Source organism: Ailuropoda melanoleuca, chromosome 9 (genome assembly GCF_002007445.2).
Source record: "Ailuropoda melanoleuca isolate Jingjing chromosome 9, ASM200744v2, whole genome shotgun sequence".
In the NCBI taxonomy this organism is placed as follows: Eukaryota; Metazoa; Chordata; class Mammalia; order Carnivora; family Ursidae; genus Ailuropoda; species Ailuropoda melanoleuca.
In genome coordinates, this window is record NC_048226.1 from 87,400,088 (window position 1) to 87,423,618 (window position 23,531).

The 23,531-nt window shown below is 37.3% G+C and overlaps 1 protein-coding gene across 1 annotated transcript; it reads right to left on the minus strand.

Annotated features, from left to right (window-relative positions):
* Positions 1–139: 139 nt before the first annotated feature.
* ZHX1 (zinc fingers and homeoboxes 1) lies at positions 140–22,531 on the minus strand. Its single transcript, XM_002924320.4, has 4 exons — positions 21,244–22,531; positions 16,268–16,380; positions 4,206–7,055; positions 140–1,741 (listed from the first exon to the last, which is right to left on the minus strand). The coding sequence occupies exon 3, from the start codon at positions 6,828–6,830 to the stop codon at positions 4,209–4,211; it is 2,622 nt and encodes an 873-aa protein (XP_002924366.1). The 5' UTR covers positions 6,831–7,055; positions 16,268–16,380; positions 21,244–22,531; the 3' UTR covers positions 140–1,741; positions 4,206–4,208.
* Between the last annotated feature and the right edge of the window lie 1,000 nt (positions 22,532–23,531).

Below are 23,531 nucleotides of genomic sequence, written 5' to 3' on the forward strand. Positions count from 1 at the left end.
TTATTTACGGCTATACAAAGTTGACATATTGCAAGGGAAACATAATATAAGTGTATTATTCAAAGGTTTCATTTCCAATACTTGACATTTCAAATTTGAAAATATGAAAATTGTCAAATAAAACTCAGACCACATTAGCAATGGTTTAAAAAAGGGAGCGATTTAATCATTATAATACAGAGTGCTTTAAGAAGTTTTTAAATGTGTAAAAGAAAGAACAGTTTAGTGCATTAAATTGTTACAGTCTTTACATTGCTTCTTCTTAAAAAAGTTAACAGTAGTATGAAAAAGCCACCCACAAAGCCAGCTGTCTGAGTGAAGAAATCAGCTAAATTGCAGCATTTTGGAATTACTAATAAAGCTATAGTTAAAAAATAAAAAGTTTATAAAAATGAAAGCAGCATGCATATTCAAGGCTTTTTCATAACGTTTCATTAGCTGACAAACATTTAGGTAAAAACAAGAGCTTAATATTATTCATTAAATTAGACAAGAGAAACTGGCCAAGCCCACTACATCCGGTCATTCAGAAAAACATTTTAAAATCCAGAGCTAATTAAACTGAACATTTTTTCTATGAAGAAAGCACATTTTGAAAAACGATCCTATAGTCACAAAAAGAGGGTCCTTCTCAACGTGAATGAACAGCACCGGTCTTTTACAAAGTTTATAAGTTAGTATGAACTTTCAGTCTCCTGATATGGCAAGAGTTAACAGTTAACACTCCCATGATTCTTAAGTGAAAAGCTAACCTTTAACTCATTATGATCAGTTCAGAATTTTTTCTCTCTTCACTGAAATTGCTACATAAAGTAGAATTTCCGTGAAAGATAACTCTTGAAAATTCTGATCTGATACCTGTACAAACATTTCTGATTTCTATATGATTGTAAGAAAACACTAAGTATATATTTACTATATGGTTCTTCTTCACATTTTTGGTAAAATATTTATTTCAGAGTTTCACCCTATTCAAATTCTCATGCCATTTTCTTTTCCTTCTTCAGTATTGATTATCTTTAGTTTAATACAAAGCAAATTCAGCTTCTAATGAAAAAAATGAACAGAGTATTACAGAGTAATAGTGGTTTCCATGAATGTGTTCAATTAAAGATCCAATCATTAAGGGCCAATGATATCACAAAATCTTACAGTTTCAACATGTGTCAATAGGCTGTTTTTTTTCACTTACATTGAAATTGTCCAAGCCCATACAAAAATTTTAATCTTAGTGCAGGGCCTGATAAATAAGACATAGAAATAAATCCGGTTTTTCTTTCTCCTGTTTCTAACAATTTTTACTCTGTAAAATGTTTGGTCACTCAAAGCTATGAGCTTAATCACATATCAAAGAATACAGGCAATAAGGCCCATCTCACTAGACATACAGTATATTAAGCTGGACAAAATATGAGGACAAGCTCTAGTGGTCATTAAACCCCCTCAGAAAGTCTAAGAATCAGAACATCTCCATCATATCAGAATAAAAATGTACTATATTAAAATTCTAATTTTTACAAGTTGTTTAATTAGTGTTCTATTTACATTGCAGAACTTCCGCCAAATGCAGTAGTTTAACTTTGGCACAACATTAAGTTCCATTTCTTTTGGGTATTGGATCCTATTTTTTGAGAATGTGTATGCCCCAAAACGTTTTCAGTGTCATCAAAGATTGGGCCCATTCACAGTAAATCAGACATCTTGCGTTGAAGAATTGATTCTCCTCCAACATTTTAGGCAGCTATAAAAGAAAAACATAATAAAAAACTAAAATTTTAAAGAAAACCATATTTTAATGTTCACCACTTTCGAAACAAAAATTATACAAATTAGCCATGAAAATACATCCTCTGTATTTGCTTATTAACACTGAGCTCACTTGCTATATACATCTTATATAAAGCACTGCAGTTTGTGTGCAACTCCTATGTATACGTTCTGCATATAGACATTTTCACCTATATGTAATAATTTATAAAAACAATTACTGGTAGGAAGTACATATTTCACTGTCAGTTTTTGTAACAAACAGACTGAAATTTAAAGGCTCTTGTATTTTTTTCTATTTATATATACAAGTCTGGCTTGTGCAAAAGATATATATGTATTTCACTTTTTGCAATAACTATTTTGGAAAAGTTTTGGTTACTTATTTTTGGTAAACTGAACCATATTTAAGTGAAGAAATAACTATTAAGAGGAAACTTATGGTGAATCCTTTGTAAAATGAAACATTTTGTTAAGCCAATAGTAACTTGATAATTAATGTGTTTTATAATTTTAGACTTTTGAATATTTTAAAAGGCATGCCTGAATATGTACCATGAAAGTGCATGTCTAACAGATATGATATAATTTTTTGAAAACTGTAGATTTGTATGATTTTTTTGACCATAGTATCCATCAGCGTATCAATATAGAACATGAGAATTATCCACACAAACTTAAAGTCAAAAAATGTGCAAAAAAGTTCCCGTTACTTTTAGAAGATTGCAGCTCCCTCCAGAATCACTGCTGAGGTTACTACAACCACAGGGACAATTCACTGCAGCAACACATTTGTTGATTTAATCTTGGCCGAGTGAGAATTCTTGCGTTTAGCAATAAAAAAAATGCCTGTTAAAAATATTTTATGGATCTGGGTCAGAAGAAAGACTGTCCTGAAAATTTCTAATATTAGGAAATAGAGGGTGGTACTTTAGGATAAAGTTGCGCAAAACCGTCTAACTTCCTGTGACTTACATTATGCTCTATGAACTGCAGTGAGATTTACTCTAAAATAGGTACATTTTTAGTTTCATCTGTTTTTCTGCTTGAAAAAATATGTTAATGAAAAGAAAGCCTGGAAAAGGACTGCTAAGCAATAAGAAAAGCGCCTGGTACGTATTAAGCTCTCTATAAATAATTGTTTAGCAAAATAAATAAAGCCAGCGAGGAAGACATGGGGGAGTTAAGGAAATACTGTGCAGAATAACAGAGCATAAAAGTAGAGGATGGGTAGGGATGCAAACTGCTAAGGAAGTAAGTAAATATGCTCATACGATAATGAGGATCTATGTCTTGGTTCCTTTTTTACTGCTAGAGAACACCACAGTAATTTCTGATAATAAAATGCTTTGGACTACTGATAGACATATACAAACATTTCGTGACAAGTGTGTTATTCTCAATAGACTATAGTTTTATCCTAGAATACTCTAAAACAGAGAGTAGGAAAGAATAGAACTATGTTATTAAATTCCAGAAGTATTAAGAATTGAAGTCCTAACTCCAAATCAGGTATACAGTGAAATTTTAATTGATTCAATCTACAAAAGAATTAAAATTTAAGGAACATGCCAAACCTTTCAGATTTAAAGCATGTTTACTTGCGCTTTTATAGCAAGAGACGTATTTTTTAACAAATGCAGCGTTTCTGCTGATAGCAGGTTTGTTTTCTAACAAAGAATGAGAAGACACTTTAGGCAACGAGTTAATTTAATATCAAATCTGTTATTTACCTTTTGATCTCTAAGACAGAAATAATTTATATCACAGTTTTCAAAAACAGATGCCATTTAAGCAAATACGAATTTACACAGAGCCTAAAACAGACCTTTGGCTTTCAACAAAAAAATTACTGAATATTTTTAACACATACAGCATTTTAAACTCTAGTTAAAAACCTAATAGTTTTGGGGCAATACAATGAATGAAAAAAGATACCCATTTTTCACCTAGTTTCCTAAAACTGAGCAATCCTCGCCCTTGTGGTAAGTCTGTCCTTCAGTACACTTTTCCCCTTCTTTTTAGTTTTCATTTTTGAATTCTTTCCTTAAATATGCAAAAAATGAAGCTTTAGTGAAGGAGGGTTGCAAGCAATACATTTTAGTTATCTTTAGTATTTATGAATCCCCCCCACCACCAGTCTCCCTTCTCCGAGAATGGGTAACTTTCCCTTAAAACAAAGTGAAAAAACATTTTGTATAAAAAAAGTAAATAATTAAAGCAGCATTAAATTCTACATAATAAATGTAACAATCATAATAATCAGACCACACATAATAATCACGTATCTCTTGGCCACAGTCACGGTCCCTAGTCCTCTTATTAGCTAAAAGGAAAACCATTTTAGAAAAAAACTGTCAAAAGTGAAGGTGTCAGATACAAGGTGACTATTCTAACTGTATGTGGTTGATGAACATACACTCAGATTAAAAACTTACATTTCAGTCATCTGATTTAGAAAGCTTCCGCTTCACATGTCGTGGGGGTTCCCAAGTGTCACTATCATCTGTTTCTTCTTCATCCTCTTCCTGATCATCAATAACTTCATCTTCTTCCTCATTTTCCTCAAATAATTCTATTCCTAACTCTGATCTTCTCTGTCTTTCTGCAAACCACTCTCTGACCTGCTCATAGCCCATATGTGATTTGTTCACGAGTTCATCAAGGTCTTGCTCATTAAGAAATTTGTGCTTCAGGTAATAATCCTTAAGTATTGCAGTTCCAGTTTTAAATTTTATGAGTGATGGCCCCCTTTCCCAGTTGTTCATTCTCTTGCTTCCTCTTGGCCGTCCACGTGGTCTTCCTCTCCCCCTTCCTTTGGGTCTCCCTCTCCCCCTTTTCCGAAGGGAGGACAGACCATTCATACTACTTGAATTGGCGCTTTGATAGTAGTAGTACCATTTTAGGTTTCCATTTTTCCAAGCATAACGGGTATCCCCAAACCAACTGACGATGTCTGTTCTAGCAAGCCCACTTTCTTCGGCCAACTTGTCATACTCTTCTGGTGACGGCCACTGCGTTCGGACAAAAGCACTCTTAAGCATGTGCAACTGCTCGGGTGTTTTTTTACAGATCTTGCCTGTACTCCCTGGCTTCGGTGCACCAGATTCATCTCTGGGAGAAGTTTCTCCAGCTTCTTCTTTGGAACTACCTGCATTATTTTCATCTATTTCCATTTTCTCTTCCTTTAAAGCTTTTGATTTCTTCTTCTCTGTAAACCAAGCATCAATTTCCCTTCTGGTAAGTTTGGTTTGCGCTCTTAACCTATTTAATTCTTCATCTGTGAGTACGGAGCTGTTCAGAAAACTCGCCTGAAGGGCACGGAGCTGCTCTGTGGTCTTCTCTTTAAACTTCTGGGGAGTGAAGTCAGGAAAAGGATTCCAGGATTGTTTAGGCTGTGAAGTAACAACAGTGGGGGATTCCGTGGTTTCATCACTGGAGTCTATAATAATAGTGGTGGAGGAATCATTGTTGAGATGTAAGCACTGATTACTCTTTGAATTTCTCTGGTTGTACCTCGTGTCACTAAACCATTTTTTAATCTCTCCTTTAGTCAGGCCTGTGATTTTCATGAGTCTGATAATTTCTGAATCGTGGGGAAACTGATTCTTAAGGTAGCTGACTTTTAATTCGGCCAGTTGCTCTTTAGTCTTTTTTGCCCGAATGCCAAATGAATCAGGGTTTGCCGCTGCGGTTTCGTGTTTGACGAGCTGAGAAGGTGGGATTGCTGCTGTTGCTGGCTTTGTCTCTGCAACAGGCTGAGCAGCAGGTGCCTGACTTTTTTGTACATTTGTTTGATTTGGAACCCCAGCCACGGTCAAGGCTATAGGGGCTGTTACCGGCAAGGTGTTCGCTCCAGCTACTTGCGTAAGGACCAGACCAGGCTGACCAACTATTTGGCATGTCTGTAAAATGGATGGTAAACCGTTACTCCCTGCGGAAATGTGTGTAGGAATAACAGTTATGGTCTGAGGTACAGTGTGTACTGTTCCGTTGAACTGTTTTCTTCTGGCCTCCTCTACTTCCTCAGGAGTCCAGCTAACACCATGTTTTAGGCGTTGGGCTGAAAACCATATCTTGATCTGTTCCTCTGTGTATTTTGCTTGAGCAGAAAGAACAGTAATTTCTGACATTGTTGGATAAGGGAATTTGTTGTAGGTGTTAAGCAAAAGGGGGTTGTTATCCAATGCAGCATTGTAGGTAGGAATGCTATTAACAGGGATTAAGACTTTGGGAATCAAATTGGAATTCTGCTGAGCTGATACAGCGGTTATCACCTGTGCTAACCCAGGAAGAACAGCTGCTGGGGTCACGACTGTGCTGGCAGTATTTGAATGTATTCTGTTTACAATGGAAGTACTTGTATTAGATTCAGAAGCTGAAGAACTTGGATTTTCCACAGTTTCTTCACGGTCTGGTTTGATTTCATTCTCTTTGTCTTCAGGAACATCCTCAACTGAGTTGTGATGAACCGTAATCCGTTTGTTCTCCACTTTATTTTTCATCATTTTCATGATCGGAGTTTTACTGATAGATATTCCTGAAGAAGAAACTTCCGTAGGTTCAGCTTGCTCTGAATTCTCCTCTTTAACAAAACTACCATCAAAAGTCAGATCATTTATTGTCTGTTCAAAGATTGTCTGGTTATTTCGTTTCACCATAGTCAACTTAAAATTCTCTTCTCCTGGGTGATATTTCATATTATGCTCAGAAAGTGCATCATACCTTTTGGTAAGAAAATTGCATTCGACACAAACATAGGATGAATTTAGCACTACGTTGGGATGTTCTGAATCCACATGAAAAGTAAACATATTTAGATCTGGGGTTTGAAAAGTACAATATTTACATTCATAGCCACCTTCAACTTTTTTATTTTGCTGATTGTCAGAATCCACAGATTCATGAACTTCTTCATCACTTGAGATACTCTCTGCTCTGGTGTTTTCTATGGGTGTAAGTACAGGAGGACCTTCATCCAAATCTGATATCAACTCGAGGTCTGGATCCTGTTCACTGGCAAGGACCATGCAGGGTGTTGTGGATTTTCGCCTGCTTGCCATTCTGATGTTATGAGGAAAATCTCAGTGGTGGTTAAAAAGCATTGAGGCTTAGAACTGTTCAGTATTCTTCATTTGAAAACAATGGCTTTTGGTTCTTCAAGTCCATTTTTATGTTCAACAAGTTTCATTAGCAGCTTTTTCATGGTGCAATCAAGTAAAGAGCTTATTGTTGGCAGATAAAATACTGTTGAACTGCTGAAATTTTTGAAGCACAGCTCCAATTACCTACATTAAAATAAATTTAAAAGTATTTTTAAATGCATGATTATGATCTTTTAAACAAACTGCAGTTATATTTCACTTACATGAAGTTGTTGGATAGCTCAGTTATAAAGATCTAGAATAAGACCAGAATCAGGAAAAAAAATCCTCTAAGGATCAAAATGCATGTCTCCAAGCCAAATCACTGAAGGTCACATACTGTACTCATGGTCAGCTCCCAGGCCTGTTACTTCGATTTTTCAGCCAGCTCTATATTGACAGGGAAGTATGAGAAGGGTCTGCTTTGGCAAGCACACTATTATCAATGTGAAATGATAATCTGTTAACAAGGGAGGAAATTTAAAACTATAAAAAAGCAGTCACAGGTACTCAGAGACTATGGCCATTAAATGTATAAGAAATTCAATTCATCAGTTATGCCCTCTTCCACCTACTGGTCCGTTTTATCATTCTAGTAACATAGCCAAGTACAACAGAAGCAGCAAAGATAGATATGAATGATCAAAGTTTCAGAAACATTATTCTTAATCATTCTCCACAATGCTACCAGGATTTATAAAACATATCTAATCATATCAGGCTCCTGACTTAAAGTTTCCCCAGTGCTGGAAGAATGAAGCCCAAACTCCTTAAGCCACATGTAGTTCTCTTCACACCTGCCCTCAACCTCAACTTCCTGACATCTCTCTCCTGACTCTTATTTCTTCTGCTTTGGGCACAGTAGACACAATTGCTGTTCCAGGGGCACACGATGGAGGCTGTTCCCTATGCCAGGAGCCTTGTTTGTACACATGCTGTGATGATCTTTGTATGCCCTATAGATCACCTTCTCCCTTTAACTTGGATCTGACCTCCTCCTCCTCGGTTCATCTTCTAGTCAAGTACTTATTGGATTGTGGCAGAGGAGTGTTACATTTCTGTCCCACAACCTATCCATATTCCTGGCCTCCTTACTATAGGTGAGTCTCATTCTTCCAAGGACCTTTGTATCTCCAGTCTAATGCTCTTACAGCTGAACTATCTTGGTTGACTTCTTATTCATTTCTGTATCCCCTCTGCATACAAAAAGCCTAGAACAAGGGACTCACTAAATTTTTATTAACTTGAACTAGAATGAATAGGAAAACATCCTATGAAACTCAACATGCCCTGCCAAATTACAGAAAGAGCCCAAATGTCCATCGACTGATGAATGGATAAAAAAGATGTGGTGTAAACATACAATGGAATATTACTCAGCCATCAAAGAGAATGAAATCTAGCCATTTGCAGCAACATGGATGGAGCTAGAGTATATTATGCTAAGCGAAATAAGTCAGTCAGAGTAAGACAAATACCATATGATTTCACTCATATGTGGAATTTAAGAAACAAAACAGATGAACATAGGGGAAGGGGAAAAAAAAGAGGGAAGCAAACAATAAGAGACTCTTAACAATAGAGAACAAACTGAGGGTTGTTGGAGGGAGGTGTGCGGGGGAGGGGCTGAATGGGTGCTGGGGATTAAGGAGGGCACTTGTGATGAGCACTGGGTGTTGTATTTAAGTGATGAATCACTAAATTCTACACCTGAAACTAATACCGTATATGTTAATAGAAAATTCAATAAAGAGGGTTAGTTTCAGTTCTACCTTTCAATGGAGTACAGGCCTCTTCACTGAACTATTATAGGAGGTTAAGATGGCGGAGGAGTAGGGGACACCTTTTTCAGCCGGTCCCCTGAGTTGAGCTGGATAGGNAAAACTCAACAAGCCCTGGGAGCAACACCACAGAGAAGAGTAGCTGAAATTCACAAGAATGACCATGATTTATCAAGAAAAAGTTAATTATGCTCATACACATACATTTTAATAATTTTGTACCCAAATATTTAAAATAAAATTTTAATGCTACATCAATGAAAGGTAGTGTGCTTCTGAAGTCTAAACCAAAGGAAAATGAATAAAATGAGTTAAGTGGGCTCATTTATTCTCTACCACAAATTAGAACTATTTTCACTTATTAGTATAATTCTGTCCTAGCTGAACTGAGGAGAAAAGTTTACTTCAAAGATTATAAAGCAAAACCCGGTCTGTATGAGGAGATATACTGACTCAGGAAAAGGAGAAACATTTTTAGGAAAAAGAACTGTCCAAAGAAAGAATGCCCTGACTTTGAAAGAGGCAAGATCCTCCTCACTGGGATTATTCAAATATATACTACATGTCCATTTGATGGATCCAAGCAACAGATGGAAAGTTGGCCTAAATATCCCTCATTCCCCAATTTCCCATATTATTAAATAAAACGCATCAGCTTAGTAATAATACTATCCTATTTTCAAAGAATCCCTATTCTCAAAGGTGTCATTCAACACCCCCCTCCCCGAAACAGCCTTTGAATATGAAGAAATCACTGATATTTAAAAGTATTTCTTAACTGAATATTATACACTAAGCTAATGCCATCTCTCCTATTCAATTCAGTAGGCTTTTAACTATTTTGTTCAAGTGCTCGTATAGCTGTTTGATCATTTTTTTTTGTCATTAGAAACAGGGAATTCCTCAAATAGCCTGAAGTAAGGAAGAGTAACAAATGAGCAGCACCCACATTTTTGGCAGTGAAGGGGAACTGTTGAAAGGCAGGGACTAAGCTATTTTGTAACTGTTATTCTCCAAGAATCTCATATTATATTTAGTTGGGAGTAGACTAATGGTTAAAAATCAAAGATAGGTTTTTTTGTTTTTTTGTGTGTTTTTTTTGTTTTCTGAAACTACCTTTCTTTAGTGATGGTTTTGAAACTTTTTGTTGTAAGCAGCAGAGCCCCTTCTTCAAACAAAATTCTATGAGAAGCCTTGGGGCAAAACAGATTAAAGAACAGCTGTCTAATTGGAGAAGTAGAGAGACTAAACTACTTCCTGACCCTATCCCATGGATCCTACAAACCCTACTTCTACCTCTGAAGGGTTCTGAGATGTGTTTGAAAGCCTGCGCCTTAAAAACTTAACTACTTTTAAGACAATGTATCAGTGTCACCAAAAATCCTTCTCAGCTTACCACTGCTGAGCCATGAAATTTGAAAACTAATCTAAAGTGAATTTAACGTGTCCTTCAGGTTGTTTCACTGTGGAAGGCAGGGCTGGGGCACCCAGGGATAGAACAGAGAAGCCAGTACTAATAAGAGACACAGAAGAGCAACTTGAGGAGCTAAGACCCCTTTATTCTTTTGGCTATCTAGGTCTTACGTTAAACTGCCTACTTTTCATTTTATCTCACTTAAAAATAGGAATTTGCTAAATTATTATTTTTATTTCTCTTCCTTATAAGCTCATTAGCTCAGAATGGTCAGTTCATAAGAATTTACGCAGATATAAAAAAATTTTAAAAGCCTTAATATTTTTTGCTAAATTCATAAAAAATTACAAAATATTCATGGTTATTTTACAATCTAATGATGCATACGCACCATTGTGTGTTTTTCTTTGAAAGCACTGGTTTTGGCAATATAAACTTAAACAAGCTACTTAAAAGAGAAACTTTAAAAAAAAAAGTCTTCAGTAATGCAAAAGACTCAAATCTGATTATCTTGGGTATTAAAGATGGCTTCAAGCTCAGGTTACTTCTATACCCAAATACACAGACCTGAGAAACACTCTTCCCACTTTACTCCTGAAACTGTTTACATTTACCTAACAAAACCAGAGTCACTATATTGTTTAACATATTTTTAAAGGGAGACTGAGAATTCCCAAAAGAACCTCAAGATTTGGTCCAATTGCTCAATTCTACTGTAATGTATAATATAGCTCAAAAATAGACCAAAGCGCAAACAAAGGCATCCTCAGGGTCCTGATTATATAAGGTCATGATTTTGGAGGAAGCAGGGCACTCTGTACAAACACCCCATTTTTACGACAGAAGAAACCCAGGCCCACAGGAATACATTCACAAAGGCGCTATGATATAGGATCAAACCACTGGTTCTGCAGTCTCCTCTGTCACTCAGTGGTTCAGTGACTGTAAAAGTTAGTATCAACCTCAGTTTTCTCACCTATAAAATCAAGATTCTTCAATTCAACAAATTCACACAGCTATCTGTTGAACGTCAACCATGAGCCAGGCACTGTGTTAGGCACTACCATAAGGTAAGGTGATGACCGTGACAGATTGCCTCGGGTCTGTCGGGTACTAGTTGAGCAAGAAAAACAGGCAGTAAATAATCACTTAAAATAACTGTGACCAATATCAGGAGCTCTATGAGCCCACTGCAGGAGGCTTCTAGAAAGGAAGCAGAAAAGGCTGCCCTGGAGAAAATAAGAAGGGTGTAATCCACCTCAGAGGCTGATCAAATAAAAATGCTTCACACACTGATACACAGTAGATACCTAATTAATGTTATTTTCTAGTCTCTGAAAAACTCTTTTGGGAGATGAAGAAATACCACTTATTTAGTATTATCCTCTTGCTCTCTCTCTCAAGCAACTTAATCAGCTGACAAGGCACACAAATTGAATGAAAAAGCAGAAAGAGTAAAAAAGAATAAGAATTTCTTTGGTGTAGTTCCAATTTATTTCCTTTTACCATTAAAGTGCAATGGGGCTGAGACAGGAAAATTGCCATACAGAAATCACTATTAGCTGACAGGCATCTCATCCTCTACTTGAAGGTCAACTAAAAACAGAGCTCAAAGTCAATTTGGGGAACCTTGCACTATTTACCTGTAAAGAGGGGGTAGAGTTCAGTTGCACAATTGAGTAGCTAGCTAGGTGGCTTTGCAATTAAAACACAAAGTGAAGACTGCCAATAAGATAAAAAATTATGCTCTAAATGCATTCAGCACTGTAAATATAATTATATTTGAAAGCTATTTTCAGTTAACTTTTCAGTAGAAAAATGATTAAAAACAAAATAAAACAAAATGAAAAAACCCAACCTGATCAACAACTGTTATATGATCATTAAAAAATGGTCATCAAGAGTAATTAAGGAATATGAAAAAAATCACTTCTCAGCCTTTTGGCTAAGATCAAGTGTAGGAATATGAAAAAATATTTATCCATTTACTGTTAAATTTTTTAAAAAATCACAACAAAATCTGCAAATTAGTTATAAAATAACTGGGAAAATATGGAGGCATATGGAAAAAAACTAGATGAGAATATAAAGAAATAAAATTTTCACGTGAGATTATGAGTGAAATTTTTGTGTGTGCTATATACAAATTTTAATATTATTATAACATTACTTTATTATAAAATACAACAAACAAATTATTTCAAGGCCTTAAAATTGCAAATAGACTAGAATATTCTGATGGTCATTTATCTGGAGCTGGAAACAAAGTTTACTTTCTATTTTTAAGGCAAAAACATGTGCTACATAAAGGGTTTTTTTCAGGGGAAGCAGAAATCCCTGAGTATGTATACATTCAAGTGTATTCCACACGTTTTTGGGAGCTGTTCCATGGTCTGAGAAGTCAAACTAGTTCTATGAACCCTCAAGAGCACTCAGAATCGGCCCCATATGGATCTAGGTCAAGCCAATTCCATGTTTCTATCTGAATCCTGGCTCTTCTCCAGAGGGTAGGATACTCCTTAAACAATTCATGATTCTTAATTCATCAAAATAATTACAACAAAGTTTCTCTACTGAAAAGCATTTAATGAAAGCAAAATTCATTTTATCACCAGTATAAAAATTGGGGACAATTCTAACAGCAGTTCTTACATGGTCAGAAAGAATGTCTACTTAGCTCTCTACTATATATCCCCAGGCCCAACACATTGCCTATCAAGGCCTCATTAATATTTGCTGGGGGAAAAAAAAAACCTTTAAAATTGTGTATTATAACATTTTACCTCATTAAACACTCATTTATAGAGGAGTTATAAAGAACAACTGCATTTACTTTCTAGTAGATTACTCCTAATGGTAAAATCCTTACTAATAAAACTACCTTAGTCATTAGAATATTAAAACATCCTCATATATAGAACATTCTATTTATTAAAATATAGCAATGAATATTCATCAAATATTAACCAACATCTGTAATTCTGTTGTAACAAATCAGTTTTATGTATGAGTAGTATATGTCTAAATTAGTGGACTGTTTAAGAACGAAACAAGGAAGATAAATTCATTCACAGAATTAGTCTTGCAGTGAAATTCAGGAGAAAATCATTCTTGTAAAAAACAGCAAATGCAAATCTGAACATAGAATCATTATTTTTCTGTCCGGGAGAAAACTATATTCTAACGGTGTTCTACATTTTTAAAGAGATTAAAAAATAAGTTCTCAATGTAATACACTATAAATAGTAGATTGTTTCAAATTCTATGTTTAGTGCTACAAAAAGTCTAAAATTTTTTACAGTTAAGCAGAGCCACAACTATACTGAATTTCCATGCCTCTATTTTTCTGGCAGTCTTATCCTTCAAATTAAATAATTAACAGACAATAATTTACTTGCTTCGTAAGCCACAAAATCATATTATAATGGTAAGATTTTATGTGAATAAAAACAACTTTCATACCAGTTCTTAGTCAAATATGAACACATAAAATAACTATAATTTTTAAGGATTATGTTAGTTTTGAGCTGGTACTAGCTAAAAACTGTTCTCAGGTTAGCTAAAATATAAACTGAGAATCCTTTAGGATATGTATTCATACCTATACTGAGAATTCTTAGAACTGTGTATTCTATTTAGTTTCACTTCTTATTCTGAGTCAGAGTTCTGTTTAGCCAACTGAAAATACTTATTTTTATATGTTTGTATTCAAACTAAAAGTTACAAACCCACCAAAATCACAGAATGCATGAAATAATAATTTTAATAAAGAATAATGGGGTCAAATTAAAACAAAGAATATCCACCATGTTAAAGAAAAGTGTCTAAGAAGATGTTTTCTTTAATTAAGAAAAGCAAAACCATTTTGGCCTTTATACACTTGAGGCATTTTTTCAAAGCCAAAATGTAAAAATACTTAGAAACAATGGTCAAGTTCCTAAAAAAGTTAAATGAGAAATTTGACAACCCAAATTTGTATCCACAGCAAATGTTTTTAAGAATTATGGTAACCTAGGGGCGCCTGGGTGGCACAGCGGTTAAGCGTCTGCCTTCGGCTCAGGGCGTGATCCCGGCGTTATGGGATCGAGCCCCACATCAGGCTCCTCTGCTATGAGCCTGCTTCTTCCTCTCCCACTCCCCCTGCTTGTGTTCCCTCTCTCGCTGGCTGTCTCTATCTCTGTCGAATAAATAAATAAANGAAATTCTATCCTCTCTACCTGTTTTTTTTTCCACCTGAGAAAGCCAACCTTAATAAGATTAAAAGAAGAATCCAAGCCGGACAGAATTCTCCTGGCAAGAGCTGACCCCAGATTTGAGGAGTGAAATGTCTTTTGAAAGGTCTCTGTAACTCTAATATCCTGGTTTTCTACCTTCTGCTGGCATGTAGGTTGGTATGTAACATATTGAGAGTGATACATAAATAAGTACTGTAATGAAATCTCCTATCTTTGTTATTAAGGTTTGTAGTATTACCCCAAAGTAATTTTTTGCTGGAAATAGTTTTCCCCTACTTTTCTCAAGGAGGTATGTTAAATCTTTCACAGACAGTCTAACACAAGAATGCTATTCTTGATTACAAGTGAGATTATCATTGAGAGGCTGAAAAACCATTCATCTGTCTGTTACCTTCCCTATTTATAAAATAACTGTTACATGTTTCACTCAAGATATAATCATTCAATTATTAAAAATACTTTTTTTTTTAAAGATTTTTTTATTTATTTATTCGACAGAGATAGATACAGCCAGTGGAGAGAGGGAACACAAGCAGGGGGAGTGGGAGAGGAAGAAGCAGGCTCATAGCAGAGGAGCCTGATGTGGGGCTCGATCCCATAACGCCGGGATCACGCCCTGAGCCGAAGGCAGACGCTTAACCGCTGTGCCACCCAGGCGCCCCCAATTATTAAAAATACTTTGAAAGATAATAGTAATAAGTATTAGTAACGTCAGCTTGTAAGGACTTCAACAATTTTTTAAAAATGAAAGTTGAACCATCACATTAATAGCTATGGAATCTGGGGTGCCTAGGTAGCTTAGTCAGTTAAGCGTCCAACTCTTGGCTTCAGCTCAGGTCATGATCTCATAGTGGTGGGATCAAGCCCCGGTTTGGGCTCCACACTCAGCTGGGAGTCTGCCTGAAGATTCTTTCTCTCTGTACCAACCCCCCCAACTTGCATGTGCACATGCGTACACACACTCTCTCTCTAAAATACATAAATAAATCTTTTAAAAAAATCTTTCCTAGTACTTTCTGGAATTATCTAAAATAACAGTTGGACTAGAGGCACCTGGGTGGCTCAATTGGTTAAGTGTCTGCCTTCAGCTCAGGTCATGATCCTAGGGTCTTGGGATCGTGTTTCGCGTTGGGCTCCTTGCTCAGCGGAGAGCCTGCTTCTCCCTCTGCCTGTTCTGCCTGCCTTGCCTGCTGTTCCCCCTGTTTGTGCTCTGTCTCTCAGACAAATAAATAAATAAAAATAAAATAAAATAAAATAACAATTGCATGGAAGTGTAAATATTTCAACACTATGGTATGTGATCTAATGCTTCTTATAAAAGCCAATTTATGTCAGTTAAATAAAATACAAAAGTAATTATGTACAAATATATTCAAATATTTAAATACTGGCATGCTTAACCTAAAACAAAGTACTTAATCATCAATACCCTAATTTTTAGAATTATAATTAACTATTATTAATAGACTATATATTGGAAATATATTTTCAGGAATTGTTCTTTTAAGTCTTGAAGCGTTTTTCTGGATACAGGTAAAAAAAAAACAGTAAAATTTCTAGATCAACTTCCCCACACTAAAGTTCTCTGCCCTCATGACCTTCGTTTGTCTTGTTTACCACTGTTACCACAGCACCAATGCAGTGCCTGACACACGGTGTATTTCAGCAAATATTAATGGAAAAATCAATTATTAATATGCCACATAGATTTATCATGAAGTGTGATGCAATTTCCTTTGAAATTAAAGCAGCCAATACTCCTGTATTTTTCAAGTTTGAAAGTACATTTCTTAACAAAGTGTCAAGACTAAGGGCTGCTTTTTAAAGAAAAGCTTTTAAGACATTAGCCAAATATAGTATCATAGGCTCTAAAGCGAGCATAATCAGAATCTTACTTTTACTATACCCAAACAATGAAACACATACTTGCCATAGCTTCTTCAGCATTCTGTTCTTTGACACGGAGGGTGTCCCTTCAAATTAGGTGTTTAGCTCAGGCCATCACTACCAACAGGTCTGAAGTACCTATCTGCCATTTCCTGCAAAAAAAGAGTAATATCACTTTATTATCCTAGATATAATTCAGTCTTAGGACTTTAAAGTTTATGCCTTGGCTTTTTAAAAATAAATGCAATTTTGAAAAAAAAATTAATTTCCTCATAGAAATTGTAAAAGAATCACTTAAATGCCAAACCCAATATTAGTAAGAAACACAAAATTTAAAATATTCTCAAAAATTCTATTTATAGGGGTGCCTGGGTGGCTTAGTCATTAAGCGTCTGCCTTCAGCTCAGGTCATGATCCGGGGTCCTGGGATCAAGCCCCGTATTGGGCTCCCTGCTCAGTTGGAAGCCTGCTTCTCCCTCTCCCACTCCTCCTGCTTGTGTTCCCTCTCTCTCTGCCTCTCTCTGTCAAATAAATAAATAAAATCTTTAAAAACAAATTCTGTTTATATTATATAAAACAACCAAGTACTATTTTCACTATCATATTATTTTCAATAAAAATTTTCAAAATGTGAATATATGCAGGCTGTAGTAAAAAAGCTGAGATGAAGAAATTGGAAATTGCAAAATATTAGTACACAAAAGTTATGAAACACAGTTTAGTTAAACTAAAACTATGCATTAGATCACATACTATGGGAGGAGGTGTATGTTTATATGCTTAACACATAAACCCACTGATATCTATATCCTAATTTATAATGTGTTAATTGGAATGGAGTGGATTATTAATGCTGGCAACAAGCCAATAATTAGTGGTACTCTGCCCCAAAGCATGTGATATGTAATAGAATGACCTGTGTTTATTTCATTTTTGCAAGAAATCTACTACCAAATGGCTTTTCAATCAGTGTATTGTGAAGCATCAGACTGTACAATGAAATAAACTGAGAATCATTCTCCAAAAATTGAGATATGTGTCCAAAAATGTTGTGGCATACTATTCAGAGTACTTAAACCAATCAGGGAAATTTAATAAAAACTATAATTGCTTCTCTTAATAAATAACAGTAAATAGTGCTTTTGAAGGATTGAAGAATTTTAGCTGTTGTTTTTTAAGCATGGAAACTCTGTAAACCAAGCAAATAAATATCAAGGAAGATGATTTCTTCCAAATACCTTATCCTCTGATTCTGTCTGTCTTTACATACACGTTCATGAAGAGGCTCTTAAGAAATAATGTAAATACACCAACCCTTCAGTAAAATACTCCTAGGTTAAGTTAAAGCTTAGGCTGAATAGCTATACTATTTTCACGAAAAGGAAAAGGGCATTTTCCTGGTAGGCCCAGTGGAGCATCCTACTATCTGCAGCCTGGGATTCTACAGTTTCATTTCCTGGTATCTCCTTGTTTGGAAACTCCTTAGCTATCCATCTACAGGATGTGGACTAGAAGAGAAGATAGGAAACAGCTGCCAAAGAGGGGAAGTTATTTTCCAAAATGAATTATTAATATTATAGGAAATTGGTAACCTATTTGAATCCATTCTTGAATCACACAGTAATTGCAAGATGTTTTACGGAACGAAGAGTCTCTTGAGAAGAGCTGCTGAGACATGTAAGGGCACAAGGCAACTAGAGAAGCAACAAATGAGCTTCTTGATACTTCTGGATGAAAAGAATACTTGCCCGATGGTATTCCAGCTCCTGAAACTGGCATTATTTTAAAATACTTCTCTCTAACTCAAAGTATCTTTTAAAATTTTAAGATTAGAATGAACTTCATAAATTAGTCATTTCAGCCATAGATATTATATAATAAAACAGATGAGTTGTTTTGGCAGAAGATTGACTGCAAATAAAGATGAAAAGCTTGAGCTTTGGAACCAGACTGCATGGGTTCAAATCTCAGCTCTGTCACTTACTATCTATGTGGTCTTAGACAAATGACTTAGCCTGTCTATGCCGTCACCCCCTCATCTAAAATGGGGCTCTAGAAACATGTGTTTAAAATAACATGTTTGGAACATTTTCTGGCACATAGTAAGTCCACAGTAAGATTTTTCTGACTTCTATTTAAGATATTAACTTTAAGTTATACAACAAAGGAAGTCTTCACATAAACTTTGCTAGATGTTAAGACATTATAAAATATTTTAAAAATCTGGGCAACAATCAATCAAGTTTATTTTCCATTTCATACCTTTGAGCATATTAAGCAATGCTAGAACAAGTTGGCTTTAACAGGTAGACATTAATCAATCATAATTTATACCTCCCACCCCAACATACACATATTTCCTCTGACCTTAGCTTCAAGGAGAATCATTAATGTATAACACATTTTAAAAGGTGTTTCATAGAACTAACAAAGCTCTCATATGAATCATCTTATTGTAGTTATGAAGAGAAATTGTCCCCCCCACCATGCCCTCACTTTCAAATACAGTCCACGCCCAGCAAAGTTTTAAACAAATCTCTTTTTGACAATATTAGAAGGTAAAAAGGAATGGACTTAGTATAGAAGAAAAACATAATTATAAGTGAAGTGCTTAGAAATATCAAATTTTTGACAATATTAGAAGGTAAAAAGGAATGGACTTAGTATAGAAGAAAAACATAATTATAAGTGAAGTGCTTAGAAATATCAAAATCTTTCTATCTCCTTTCACTCCTCACAATAACCAAAAAAAAAAAAAAAAAGAGAGAGAGAGAAAGAAAGACCTTCAAGAAAGGCGAAAAGAGAGTCAGAAATCCTATGGGAAATCTAAAATCACTAAAATTTAATGACAAAGTTCTTTTATTTAAAATAATATGTATATGGCTACTACTTTAATGTTTTGATTTTTTACATAGGCTTTGAGACTACTAGCTTTTAAAAATCTAAATCTATAAACTGAAAACAGAAATCTTGCATAAAAGTTTTGACTGCTTTGGATGCCTGGGTGGCTCAGTTGGTTGAGCAAGACAGACTCTTGGTCTCAGCTCAGGTCTTGAGCTTGGGGTTATGACGTTAAGCTCTGTGTTGGGCTCCACACTGGGTGTGGAGCCTACTTTAAAAAAAAAAAAAAGGTAAAAAATGTTGACTGCCTTGAATGAATGTCATTCTTAACCTGCTCATAAAAACTTCTTTTCCAAAGTATATCATCATATTTTTGTTTAGATGAAACATATACAAGACCTTCTTACTACCTCTTGAATACATCATAGAATATTGATTACATAAACTGCAAAGATTAAGTGTCCTTTAAGGTCAAAACCTGGCAACTACATAAACATTTATATAAAATTTACTTTAAAAATTAACTGTATGAAATACAAGTCTCCAAAATGTAAACTCAAATGTATATCCTGATTAGTAATATAAATCAGCAGCTTCAGCCATTCAAATTTGGTTACTCACAACCACAAATATATCAGAGCAACAAGGATACAATAAAATAGATCAGTAATATTATGGAAACATTGGCTATTATTCAAAGGCTAACGTCACAGTTTTTTCCCCCTTCAATTAAATGTAACTTAAATTACTTTTGAGATTACATAGGATGGTTTAGAAGGATTTTAAGTTAAAAGAAATTTAACTTAAAGTTAAACACCTCCCTAAATTAATGAATATGATATTAGATTAAAACCTAGCTTAGGCACTGAAGCTTTAACACCGCTAATATTCAAATATGTAGAGTCTCTTGAGCCCAAATGCACAATGATGCAATGTACATAAAAAGGTTATTTCCTCAGCTACCTTTGTAATCATTTTAGTAATTTTAAGAGTATTTCCATTTAAATATAAAGACATGATTTACAGCAAATTAAGTCCCAAGTAACCCATTTTTGTGCCCGATTAACATTATTAGAAAGAAAATATAAATACATTATAACATCACCTTTCAGTTTCAATGTAAAATATAATACAAAAGAGAAAATCTCCAACATGAACCACTTCACCTATGCCATTAAGTTCACTAATAAAATAATTGTAAAACTTTATTCACATTTATTGGAAAAAAAAACCTTACAAGTATCACCAAAGATGAAATAATTGCTACATCATTCACAAACTGTTCTCCAAATCCAGTGAAATAATAAGCTCGGTATAAGGGAAAGACATCTACTATTAATGAGTACAAGCACAGCACAAGCACATTTATGTTTTCAGCCTTAGCATATTTTCAAACCATCTGGCATCAGTGCCACTCTGGTTCATCCAGCCTAAACTGTTCAGAATTGAATACAAAACCAGAGCTACATGCACTTTGGGGAAACCAAAGAATAGCTCACATGTATAATAATACTCCAAATGTGCAGCTCTCAACTAGTTTATACTTGAAATGTGTTTGAGAAGACATTTCCATGAAAGACATTAAAGCTCTTTTAAAAATACTAGAATGGTTCAAGAAATCTGTATGAATCATAGCTGTCATCAGGTACCCAAGTCTTATTTTCTTTTTTTCTCACTTTAATCCTGATCATTAAATAAAGCATTTGGAGAGGTACTTCTACAAAAAGATTCACTGATAAGTGAAATGCTATCATTTCTATATTGAAAGAACCCAACACTTTACATTTTATTTTGCATAAGATTAGTCAGTTTTGTCCTAAAATGCTTAGAGTAAGGAGAGAGAGATTAAGAGGAAAAAATATTCATGAGAGCCCTTTTACATCCTGTTATGCATTGTCTCTGGCAGCACCCATATTTCTTTTGCTTGAAATCAAGAGTCAGAATTGCCACTTAAGAAATTTTTAAAAACCTATGGATATACTAAGGCCAATAACCCCATTAAAATCAACTCCCATTCATCCTCACTGATGGCATAACAACAAACGACTTTTTTTTTTTGGATAATTTTTCAGACACAAAGATAATTCATGTAACACCATATAACACAAGTTAAAGCTTTCAGACAAAGACCGAGATACGATGACCAATACCGACGAAACTAAAGGTTCACTTACGTAGGTAGGTACTCAGATACACTCCAAACTCACAAACAGGCACTCTTCCTGGAGGGAAAGCTGCTTCTTCCTCCCTGTGAACCCTGTATCTCCCAATCCTTGATTTCCCCCTTTTCTGTTATCCTCTTAACCTCCAAGAGAATTGCTTTTTCAAGTTACATGAATTCCAACCTAGTCACATTAAAAACTATCAGCCTTTTTTTTTTTTTTTACATTTCCCCCCCACAAAGATTAGCTCCTCATGTTTTTCTTCAGCTCTGGGGTGTGATGACAGAAAAGCCTTGTGGAATTCCCACTCTGCCCCACTTCTACCCTGTAGTCCTCCTCTATCCACCCCTTTCCCCGCTTGCTACTTCCCCTACCCTGAGTCTCTCTCACTGAAGCCTGGCCGGAGCTTGCTGCTTCGCTAACCTAAACCAAGGATATCACACGGAACCTTCTCTTTCTCTGGGGTTTTGCTTTCCTCACTGTTACCTATAGAGAGGAGACGTGGAGGGAGCTGCACGAAACAAAGAATTTCAAGTCCCTTTACCTAGAACTTTGGTGTAAATTCACAGGGAAAGGGCATCCGCCAGGGCTCTTCTTCCCTATCATTAGACCCCGCTCCCTGTGCCCTCACACCTCCTTCCCAGCCCTTCATTCCCCGCCGAGATTAGGAGATTGTTCCCGTTAGGCCCCAAGGCTCGGAGGAGTCCCTGGTCGGCCTCCCTTGTCTCCCTTCTGAAAGGGACGGATAACGTTCCCATTCTCTTTAATTAACTTCTAAGTCCCAATCTTCCTCAAAACGGAATACAGTTCTTAAGGACTCAATTCTGAGTCTTGCCCCAAAGTGGGGGAACCGCCTGGCCCCGAAATGGGTGCCTAGCCTTCTCTGAAGTGGGGTACAGCCTCCCCCGAAAGGTTTCCCGGGTTTCCAACCCCAGTGCCAAGGCGTTCAGCCCAGCCAGAGGATCTCTCCTTACTCTCCGAGAGGCAGTCCCCACGAGGCCACGCGCCCCCTCAGGGCAGGCCTTCCGACCTCCTCTAGGACCCTCCACATCGCTGGGCTCGGCCGTCCCTGCCTCGCCCCCCCCACCCCACAACCTCCCGGAGGCACCGTCTTCACTCCCCTCAACAGTCCCAAGTTCCTTAGTGCTCTCGTAAGGACTGGGGCTGAGATTTTCCCTCACGGAGTCCACCCCCAGCTCCTTCGACGGCCGCAGACACCCCGAAAGCGCGAAGGAGCCTCAGAGACAGTCCCTCGGAGGCGATTCCCCGGTGCAGGAAGGCCGGGTCCCTCCCCCTCGGACGCCCCGCGCCGCGTCCGCCTCTCCACCCGCCGCCGCCAGCGAGTTGAGCCCCAGGGGTCCCTGCCCTGGGGCCGCCCTCCTCCGGCCGGCCCGCGCGCCGCTCGCGGGCTCTGCGCTGCCGGTTCCCCCCCGCAGTCCCCCGGCGTCCCGGCCCACTCGTCCGGGAGCCGGCTCGNTTGGGGTTCGACCCGGGCCTCTACCCTCTGGATTGGCGCACACCGGGAGGTAGGGGCCGCCCCGCCCCTCTGTCAACAGAAGCCCCGCCCCGGCCCGTGGTAGCCCCGCCCTCTGTCAGCAGAAGCCCCGCCTTCTTCAGGTCTAGAAGCGGCCCCGCCCCTTGCCGGCGGTAGGTCCACCCACTATCAACAGAAGCCTCGTCTTTATTCAGCTCAATCCCCGCCTTCTGTCACTTGTGGTCCTGCCCTCTGGGCGCTCCGCCTTGCTAATGTCACCATCGGATCGCAAGAAACGCCCCTTGTCATCTTAAGCCCCATCTCTTGGGGGCAGTCCATCCAAGCCACGCCCTTTCGTCGGAATCCCCGCCCACTGTCAAAAGAAGCCCCGCCTCTCCGAGACCGGTCTGGATTCCAGACCGAAGCCCCACCTTCTGTCAACCGCCGCCCCGCCTCTTCTCGCCTCCGGGTCTCCGCTCCACCACAAACCGCAGCTCCACCCGCCGACACCGAAAGTTCAGTTCAGCCTCGCTTCGAGCTGCCGTTGAAGACCGAGCCACCCTTTGCTACCCGAAAGCCCTCCTTTCTCCCCTCGCGAACCACTCTACTGAAGGGCTTTCTTTTCAAGCCGTGGTCTTCAAATTCGGACAGCTTCCATGTGAACTAGTCCCGCAGAGGGGGCCAACCAAGGACGCAGACTTTGGAGAAAACCGAACGGCGTCACCGCCCCTCCTCATCCTCCCATCACTTTCAAAATTATGAAACGTGCAAACCAAAGCGAAGAGAAACGTCTCACCCTTCAAGCTACTGTGCACAGATTCATGGG

What these genes read in the sequence shown, in the direction of transcription:
- ZHX1 (XM_002924320.4), bottom strand. Translation starts at nt 6,830, where the DNA reads ATGGCAAGCAGGCGAAAATCCACAACACCCTGCATGGTCCTTGCCAGT.